The sequence below is a fragment of the Protopterus annectens genome, chromosome 1.part0, assembly GCF_019279795.1.
Source record: "Protopterus annectens isolate FY-2018-M chromosome 1.part0, PAN1.0, whole genome shotgun sequence".
NCBI lineage: Eukaryota > Metazoa > Chordata > Ceratodontiformes > Protopteridae > Protopterus > Protopterus annectens.
This window is the reverse complement of record NC_056725.1, coordinates 1,367,984,601-1,367,994,894: the sequence shown is the minus strand read 5'-3', so window position 1 is coordinate 1,367,994,894 and position 10,294 is coordinate 1,367,984,601. Positions and strand designations below refer to the sequence as shown.

The 10,294-nt window shown below is 38.3% G+C and overlaps 1 protein-coding gene across 7 annotated transcripts in view; it reads right to left on the bottom strand.

The window, feature by feature from the left end:
• Positions 1 to 2,257: 2,257 nt before the first annotated feature.
• The window catches only part of MGAT3 (beta-1,4-mannosyl-glycoprotein 4-beta-N-acetylglucosaminyltransferase), a 773,371-nt gene continuing 765,334 nt past the window's right edge, over positions 2,258 to 10,294 (bottom strand). For all 7 annotated transcript variants that reach the window (XM_044066932.1, XM_044066924.1, XM_044066940.1 and 4 more), the window contains one exon: positions 2,258 to 9,283. In XM_044066932.1, coding sequence (XP_043922867.1) covers positions 7,759 to 9,282 — 1,524 coding nt within the window. In that variant the 5' untranslated portion in view covers position 9,283 and the 3' untranslated portion in view covers positions 2,258 to 7,758. The remainder of the gene's footprint in view (positions 9,284 to 10,294) is intronic.

Genomic DNA, 10,294 nt, shown 5'->3' with positions numbered 1-10,294 from the left:
GCATTTGAGTTTCAGACTTCATACCAGTCAGAAAATTCATGCTAATGGAAATGGCTGTTATTTTATCAACTTTCCAAGTTTATAACAGCAGTATTAAAAAAAAGAAAATGCCTCTATTTTTGGGCCTTTGTCCCCCCATTATTTATGCTTTGTCCAGATTTTCTGCTCTTAATAGGTTCAGACGTATCCTTGGAGTAGTGTCTGTGAAGGTCCAGAAGGCAGTCATAGTGTTTCTTCTAGGTCATACATCTTCAGATAACATTCACAATGCCAGACTGGTGAAAAGGTTGCTTCAGGACATCTTAAAATTTAAATTTCACTGAAATCAAATAGTTTACCTTTTGCAGCACTTGAAGATACCATGATCAAACATGAGGAATTCTCAGGAGCAACTCAAAGTGCAAAGGAAAAAACATTATCTTGAAAGAAATTTCATTTAAATTCTTTGAAAAACTAAGAAAATATAAGCAATCATGATATAAAATCTTGAGAATAAGGCAAATAGCCTTTCAAATTAAGACATCAGAGATAAATGTTTAAAACAGCAGTAAAGATACAAATAACCATAAAATAAAATCCACATTATGAAGACAGTTTAAAATAAGACAGTATTGTGATCAAAACTAACTGGAAGAAAAGTGAAGATACTTGCTTTATTAACTCTTGGAAGTAGTAACTGGAGAAACAGGAATAGTTTACCGGCTTCATGCATAAAAATAGTAAATGCAAAGTGTGGCTAGGAATTCTTGCTTGAAACGTTTAGTAAAATCTGGAGGATCCTTTGATTCCAAAGTCACCACATCAGGACTGGCCTCATTCCATCAGAGTGGAAATTAATACAAAAGGTTTTGTCACTGCATCCCTCCATACCAATATTAATCTGAAGCCATCTGATGTACTATAATGTTTGAATCACCAAGTCTTTACTGTACATTCAGGCAAATAGGTACACACAAAGAAAGAAGCATGAGAAAGCCAGGGACCAACACAAATTAAGTGAGATCGATTCATTTAATGAACTGTATATAAATCAGGAGCCTTGTAATTTAGAATAGCGACTCCAACATACTGTGTGACACATTTATCACAATCCCTTTTCTACAGTTTTATGGTGGCATATTCTGTTTTAGCTTCTTCACAGCACAAGATGACTTGCACCTCTGTAAATAATTAAGTATTCATTGTCATCTATACACATCCAATTCCAATTAAAACATGTAATTTCTCACTGCATTACATGCTCTGTATTCTAAAATACAATACATACATTGCACCATTTTACTTAAAAAAAAAAAAAAAAAAAAACCCAGTGCTGAGCTGTTTAACAATCATCTAGTGCCTTTTCAGTGCACATAATTGTTTGATGCTCTACAAAACTGAAGAGACAGTTAAAATACAAAGCAAATACAATGCAGTTTACAACTCTCTCTGCCACTTGGTAATGGCCTCCGCAATTACTTTCAACAGAACATCCACAGTTAACAAAAAAAAGATACATGCTGCAAAGTAAATCACCACATTTATATAATAAAAGAAAAAAAATCAAAATCCACAGATGAAGGATCCCTTCTATACTGCATGAAAAACCACCTTAATGATCTTACAGTAATATCCCATAATTTGCTTGTGCATTTCTCAGAGCATCTTATGCAGTTTTACTTCCCATGCTAAATGGTGTGGAGCCTAGAATCAACAACACAGCAGAACACTTCAGACTGTAGGCAGATAACTTGTTCTTCTTTCGGCTTTTCCTGGTTAGGGGTTGCCTCAGCGGAACTCCGGTCCGCTAATGACTGGCAGTAGATTTTTACGGTGCCGAGGTGCCAGCTCGACGCCCAACCTTCAACAAAGGCACGCCCATTCACGCATGTCTTTCGAACGCCACTCGACTGAGGGGAGGACATGCAGACTCCACACAGATGGCGCTCCAGCCGAGAATCGAATGGGAGAATCTCTTGCTGTGAGGCGACAATGCTACCGCTGCACCACCATGGCACTGTACGCAGATTACTACTGAGCAAAATGCCTCACACAGGCATATAACATCTTGAAGACTATTTGCAAGTTCCAGTGAAATTCTTCTCTTGAATTTTAAATGGAAATAAATGGGAGACGATATGTGAGCTGTAACATGTTCTTCAACTAACAGTCCACCAAACACACTTAAACAGCAAATAAATTCTGACGGGGAAGAAGGAGGGAAGGTGTAATTACATTCACACAAATGGAAATAGTACACCTCTGGCAGTATTTTGACAACTGCAGTCTGAAAGTTTTTTTTTTTTTTTTTTTTGAGAGAGAGAGAGGGGGGGGGGTGCTTAGCAATGCGGCGACTTAGGAAATAAATACCTCTGATGGCTTTTACTACATCTGCATCAGTTCAAGCTGTAATGTCAATGTAACAGCATTTCAAAAAGCAAAATAGCTTTCCAAACAGCAGACTTACTGTTCTCTTCATAGGGCAACTGTCTAGCTAAAGCAGCTGAAATGGCCAATTTGCTTACCATACTGCACCACAATGCAGTAACATGGAGAGCAGTTTGCTTTCTGGGAACAAAGCAAGACGTACTAAAATAAATAATACTTTTAGGAGTCCTTCTGGCTGTAGACCCAACACCAGATATTACAAAAGCGTTGGGAAATTATTACAATAGAGTTCTTAATCTCCTCTACATTAAAGACAGTAAAACTACATCCAAAGCACATTTCCTCATCCCACTGAGCACAGCCTCTCTGCAAAATGACCCCATAAACTGTCTCCTACAAACAAATATGAATTGCTGTTTCTGCCCTTGTGTGGCATTTCTTTACAGTTCAGTCTACTCCACGTATTATGTTAGGTTTGCATGCAATTTGGTAGTCACTTTAGGAATCCATTTCCTTGGCTTCCCACAGCATTATTTTTTTAACCTGAAAAATCCCAAATAGCAAAGTTTTTTTTGCATCCTTTCCTTCCTTACATGTGGTAAAAACATATCAAGTCTCTGTTGTGGTAAACATCTCTTTTTGCTATGTAATGTGATGTCAGCTACAGCTAAAACTTGACAGGATGAAGTTTTAGGAAAACTGATGTGACTGGCTGACACAGGAAATGAATGGAGGAAAAAAATTGCTGTTAATTCTTATCTTTTACAAAATATTACACATCAACACTGTCTGTAGTTAAAGACAAAACACAAAAGTGTGTTTAAAAGCTGGCAAAGTAGACAAACCAGAAAATGTCACTACACAGAAGTTACCAATATACTGTTCAAAGATTCTGAAAGTAAACAGTAATTTTGAATAGTGCAATCCGGTCTATACTCCCATTATGTCGTAAGGGCACATTTCTCAACCACCCCCTTTCTGAAAATAGAACAAGGATTCATTCTTTCTTTCACATGACCCTATCTTCAAGCTGTCAGCTGTTTGTTGAAGATTTACAGACTGCTACTTCACCCTTCTGCAGAAGGGCAATTTATATATTTCAACATTCTAGAAAGTCACATTCTGGAAATGTAATGCTGCAAAAAGATATTTTTTCTTTTTACTGGCAGGTTCTTAAGAGTACTATGTCCATCTGATGCTGAGGTTTATGTTTCTGCAGTACACTACATTTTCTACACTTCATCTTGGATGTCCCTCAAGAGCTAGGTTAAGTTTCCTTGATAGAGACCTTACTGCACCTTAAGACCTCTTAAGAAGGTGCCACTGTCTCCCTGGAATCTAAATGTGCAGTCTCTTTTGACCATTAGGTTTGTGGGAACTAGTGTTTTTATTATGGATCGTTTTTTTTTTTTTTTTTTTTTTTGGTGGTCACCATTTCCAGAAAATTTATTACAGTGCTGCAGACCTTAGCACTGAATACTTTCTTGTCAATAGTGACATCTTTCCTTCATCTAAAACAGTCTGTTACTAGCCATGGAAGGCATTGTAAATATATTCTATTTTTTAACCATACAAAAGGACCAATGTAGTTAGAAACTAAAACAAAGTGTATGTATGTATTTAACGCCTTTGAATGGCTTGAACACTACTGACAAGATTTTGCATTTTGGCTATGCATTCTCCTTCCAACAGTAGGGTGTGTGTCCCTAGAAGACTACATTTTGACCATTCCTGTCAGCCTGTTGTGTTCATTCCCTAAGAACCAAGATAATCTTGACCCTAAATGGAGGCTATCTGCAGGATCCTGGTACTGCACAAAACTATGAAGAACCTTGCTTACAGAAAAATATTACAAGCAGCAATATTACAAGACCAAAACAGAATTTGCCATACTCCAGAAATTGTAATACTGCCAGGGCAACTGGCAACTGAAAGGAGAGGTGAAGGCAACCATCTTTGGTCTGACCATATAAGAAGCATAATTTGGAATGTTAAGTCCAGCAGTCATTAATGTTGGCAATCCTGCTGCCAGCTCAGAGAATCTGCTTTAACAGTGTACAAAAGTGCCCTGCTATCAGCAAACCATTAGCAACAGTGACTATTCCCAACAAAGGATTACTCGTAGGCATATATTCTCATTATGGCGATGACTACAACAGCAGCTGTATTTTCTAGGGGCAGATCAGTAGAGGAAAATATCGCAGAGCTGGAAAAGGAAGCTTAGTATTTTATAGCAAAAGTCCAATAAAAAAAATCATTTGGTTACAGGCCCCAAAATCCAGCCACCAGTCTACAGAAGCAAATCCCAGTACTACAGCAATGCTACTGAACTAGCAAAAAAAAATAATTTTGCTTCCAGTTAGTTGTCTACTTCAGTAGCAGACACTGATTCAAAACCAGTAAGAACTGCATCCCACATCATACATACAACCTACAGTTTTGACTTCCCCAGAGCTAGGATGTGGCAATGAAATCTGACTAGATACATCAGATGGACTTCAATTGCCATGTATTAGGCTTGTTTTCCATCCCTGAAAACATCCATCAGCATTATCCTAAAGCGTTTGTGAAGTACCTTTTTTTTTAAATTTTAGGACAATCAGCACAGGGGAAGTTTGAAAGCAGAAGACCCAACCATCTAACTAATACACATTTCATATTATGAGATATCGACTGAAGATCATTCAGATTTTTACATACACCTTTCACACCATAGCCACTTTATGACTTATATCGTTTATGACATCATAAAATCTCAAACAGTTGTGCATAAAACATATTTATACAAGTTTATTTGCTCATATGGTATACACAACTCTGAATAAGCATATTTAGTGGTATACTAACTTTTCTGCAGGAAGTGGTTATGACAAGAGTCAGGTCTTGTTGGTAGGCATGGCACTGCTTTCACCATTAAATGCTGTATTTTTACACTTAACTCAGGACTTCTTATACATACAGGTTATGTGACTTTCATCACTGATGATTACTCAATATCTTTCCAAAACTGAGGGAAATGCTTACATAATCCTCCTTTACTGAACTCTTTGCAATCTAACACTGTGTCAGGTTCGCTGTAATGCAATAATGAAAAGCTGGTCCTAGTACCCCAAATCAATACCCATCAATATTACACTGCAAGTCAAATGCAGTTCAAAAAAGTTCTCAGTGCAACACAGACAAGCTGATGGTACAGAATATCTCCATCCTCTTCAATTAGCTAGACAGCCTACATTCACTTGCTGGAAATGTTTACTGGTCCAAAATCTTCCGATATCACCCAGATACCAAGGATGTTATTTCTTGGAAGTCAAGAATGTGGAAATCCAAGAAGTCAAACAGAGGCAAACTCAGTAACTGCCTGCTAAACATAGGAACAATGAATCTGCATATAGTTTGTCACATTTCTCTGTGAATATCACAGAATTTTACATATGAGCCAGACAAGATTTCCTATGTTCTAAATATTTTAAGATGAACCACTACAATGTGTTTGTTATGGGTTTTGGCACAATGAAGTATAGCAAAATTCAGTGGTAGCAGTTTTATTTCACAGGTTCATCTGTGGTAAAAAGTGTGGGCAAAACAGAAGGCAGCATTCTCCTTTTATAAAACTTCTACTAATGGCTTAGGTTTGTCTCAAAGCCTTTAGCCTGCACCACTAATCAAGAAATGCAAAACTAACTTTCACCTCTGACACAATTTCAGTCTCTGAACACTGCAGTATCCCAGACTATGTTTTAAGCGGAAGAGATGGCAGGGACCCTGAGAAACTGAAGTGCTTCAGAGTATCTGATAAGTATCATGGCATGTAATAGCTTAAAGTGCTGCAATACATTTTCACGCCAAGTATTCCACTACTATAAGGTCTTGTGTTTAATAAAAACCTTTGCAAATTTTTATTATAAACATTCTCACACATTTTCTTTATCCCTTAGTGACTCATCAATACTTAGCTGCGTGTCCCCTAATGTCTATGGGCATACATCCAAACTAAAGCTCACTGGAAGTCTAAGTGATATAAATGTAGCTAAAACAGAATGTTAACTTTTTTATTAAAAAACAGACCACATAATTTAGGAGTATTAGTGGGAAAATGAACCATGGTGCTCTTGGCACCACAATCTGTGTTACAAAAGGTAAGTGCCAGAAAGTCAACAAAACACGAAATTCGCTCACCTTCCATTCATAAACAGTACACACTGCAGGGAGCATTGGGGGGGGGGGGGCAAGGTGCAGCACCCCATGTTTTACAGACCTGTCTGTAGAACCAGACAATTTCAACAGATCTTCAAGTCCTCCCACCAGGAAAACTGTTTTATACATCTTTCCAATTTACGGTTACTTCCCAACATTAGAGTTCTGTTTCTGCAGCACAGCTTCTAAATGTAAATATACAGGATGTCTGGAATAATCTTCACTGAAAAATATACTGCATAACTTAGAGATGTTGATGACATCACTTTACTGTTGCAGCAATTTAATACAGAACAAAACCATGCCTGCACCATAAAGCAGTCTTTAAACAAAAAATAATTTCTTCTGTCTAAGTTTTTTTCTATTAAGACACCTCCCCTTAAAAAAATCGAAATTCTTATCTACAGCAGTTTACATCTTAGGCAAAGTATAAGAAGAGAATACAGAAAGCTATGTAAAGTATATGGTAGTCAGTTAGGGAATTGTTCACTGAAGGAAGGGGTTAAATTAATTTTATAAGTTTCAGTGTTTCGGTGTATCAGCAGGATAATACTTGCACATCAGAATACTCTGTTTTTCTTCCTGTTAGGAGGAAGAGCATTACAAGACACCAGTACATTTTTGCCTTGAACCAATACACCTCATACAGCAAGCTCAAGCTGTATGAGGTTCAGGCTCAGAGCTGATTAGGGAATTATAACGACAGTGGCACTGCCATTCAGCCCTAGTTTTCTGTGCAAAAGGCTGACTACAGGAGTGGGGGTGCCAGAAATGACAAATGTGTCATAGGACTGCACTGAAAGTGAACATCTTTTGAATAGAAAAGGGAGTATGAACATTATAACTCCAATGAGTAGGTTTTGAGCGATATATGTTAAATCTAAATAAAAAACATATGTATTTGTGCCAAGTCTTGCATATCTAGCCCAAACTCATGATTTCAGAAGAAATGGTTCCATGATAAATCCATGGCACAGACTGTGAATTTTACCCTATTTTCATGCTTACTTTATAAGTGTATGTATGTCAAAAACGTATGTGCATTGTGTCAGAACTGTTCCCACAGACAGAACCCTCAAGGTGCCAGCTTTAGCCCCTATGGTACCCTTTAACACATTAACTGTGACCCTGCTAGGTTTCTTCAAGTAAAGTCTTGCATACATTAACAAATGCAACATTAATGCTTCATAGTTTTCACTCTCCAGCTCCATCACCTTCTTTGATGTAAGGGTTCTTTAGTAAATAGTGGTATTTTTTATAATTTTCCACAAAGTACTTTGGGGCATACATATGCTCCTTGGGGTCTGCAGGTGGATAGTCTTGTGTGGTTCCATCAAACCAGCCACCAGTTCGAATAAGCTGGCGTATATAATTCAAGTCTTTTTTATCTTCATAGTCTCCCCAGCGTGGGAAGTCGCCATTCTGTGCAGATATCAACTTAAAGTAAATTCCTTCTGGTGTGAAGCACCAAGAGCAGTGCCAGCCAGCAAAATGCAGTGGACTACCTAGAGACCACTGCACAAGTATGTGCCCAGTGTGATTTTCATACCTGCGAAAGTTTGGCATAGTATAATAATCACGCCTACGTAACTTGATACCATCCATATCATACACCATGCGCAACATCGCTAACGTGCAGCCTGAGATAACTTCCAATGTCCCTGGTTGTTTCCAGAAAAAGCCATACAGAGACTTGCGCATATGGAAAGCAAAAGGCTCAGTCCACCCATCAAAAAGCTTCAGAAAAAGGACACCATCCCTGGCAGGGATCTCATCAGCATCATCAATGAGAAAGACATCATCATCTCGCAAGTTTTTGATGCGGCTGATCCCATTACGGGTAAGAAACGTCCGTAAATAATCATCAGCAATCCAACCATCCTGTCTTCCTCCATCAGGAAAATGGTCCAGAAATACATACAGAATTTTGTGCTTGATATAATCAAAGGTTCCATTCAGCAACATTTCTGCAAACTTCAATTTCCGTGACTCACCAAAGGCAGTAAAGTTAGACTCACAAACAACAAACACATCCACAACATCCCCCAGTTCATGAAAACGACCATCCAAAAGGTCAAACTCATGGTTAATGTTGATAGCATTGATTATACGCCGTGGAATGTCACGTGGCTCAAGTCTATCTTTGGTTGGGATATTAGAATGCTGGACAACAGTGGGGACTCCACAAGTTGCACCATGCCACCCAGGGCGACAAGCACACTCTACCCATTTTCTCCTTTTAGAGCTTCCAGCAGAGAGCAACTTTCTGCTTGGCTGTTCTTTAAGTAGTTCAAATTTCTCTTCTGGTGAGTTTGGTTGGGGTTTCAGCTGCAGTTTGGTGCCTTGATGAAAGCAGACAGCACCAGCTTTGGTCCGAACAAAATACTGTGCTGTGTCTTCTTTTAAAACAAAGTCTGCTGTAGACAGGGCTACAACCTCTCTAGAATACTGGAACTGGGTAGGATGGGCATACACTGGAGTTCGAAGGCCATCAAAGGCTGGTGTTAGTTCAGGGTTATTTTTTTCTATCACTGAGGCATCATTCCAGAAACTGGAAAAACTGGCAACTATAAAGATAGACTTCAACTGTGGACCCAGTCCTGACAGTTCTCTGGGAATTGCAATGTATGACAGTGCCTTTAGAAAGTGCAGAAAGGAGATGAGGCAAAGTCCCAGCATACAAAGTACCAGGAACAATTTACGACGTCTCATCTTCATTCTGGAAGAGAGAAAAACAGAATTCAAACATTAACCTAAAGGTAAGCTGGTACAAAAAATTATCAGTATAAACTAAGTAAATGGCTACAGTAAACGTATTCATGACAGCAGCAGAAACTAGCATATGGTGTGATGCTGTCTCAAGTATCAGACACTTCACCCAAGAAAGAATACATTTGCAGAACTCAAGACTACTGAAATTTATCTGCAATATGACAGGCAAATAAGTCATGCTAACAACTTTCATATAATACCTCTACGTAATAAACTGCTTTGAGCAGCACCTTTGCATGATGATTCTGCCATTTTCTTACCCAGAGCTGCAAGTATTAAAATCCAGAGTATCCCATTTGCAACATGAATTCATGAATTACAACATAGCTTGTGCACAGCTGGCTGACCAGTGTGGCAAAATTAGACAAATGGAGTGTATATTATATATATATATATATATATATATATATATATATGTGTGTGTGTGTGTGTGTGTATGTTTGCATGTGTCTGTGTTTGCGTGTATAGATACATATATATATATATATATATATATATATATATATATATATATATATATATATATGCGTGTGCGTGTGTGTGTGTGTGTGTGTGTGTGTGTATAGATTTAGATGGGTATATATTGCACAATTATCACCAACCAAATTTCAGTGTTAATCTCAAATGCTGTTGAAAGTATCTCATAAAAGTTAGCATTGCCAAAACATGCAATACTGACAGTAAAAGTACATTGTCACTGTTAAAGTACCTTTTGACAGGAAGCCAGCTCTCTTGGTATAGAGGGAAAAATACTGACCAGCCCAGATGACCCAAGTTTAATTAATGGCTTGGGCACCTGCTAGAGAGGTATGATGAGACGGTGTTGGCTCACCTCTCTTCAGGGGGGGCTGAGGCCTGGGGGGAACAGATCTCAAGTTACAGTTCCTGATGGAGACTATAGATCACTAATGAGTGCTATGGGAGAGGGGAGGGCAGGGCAGCCTTGAGGGTTATGGCA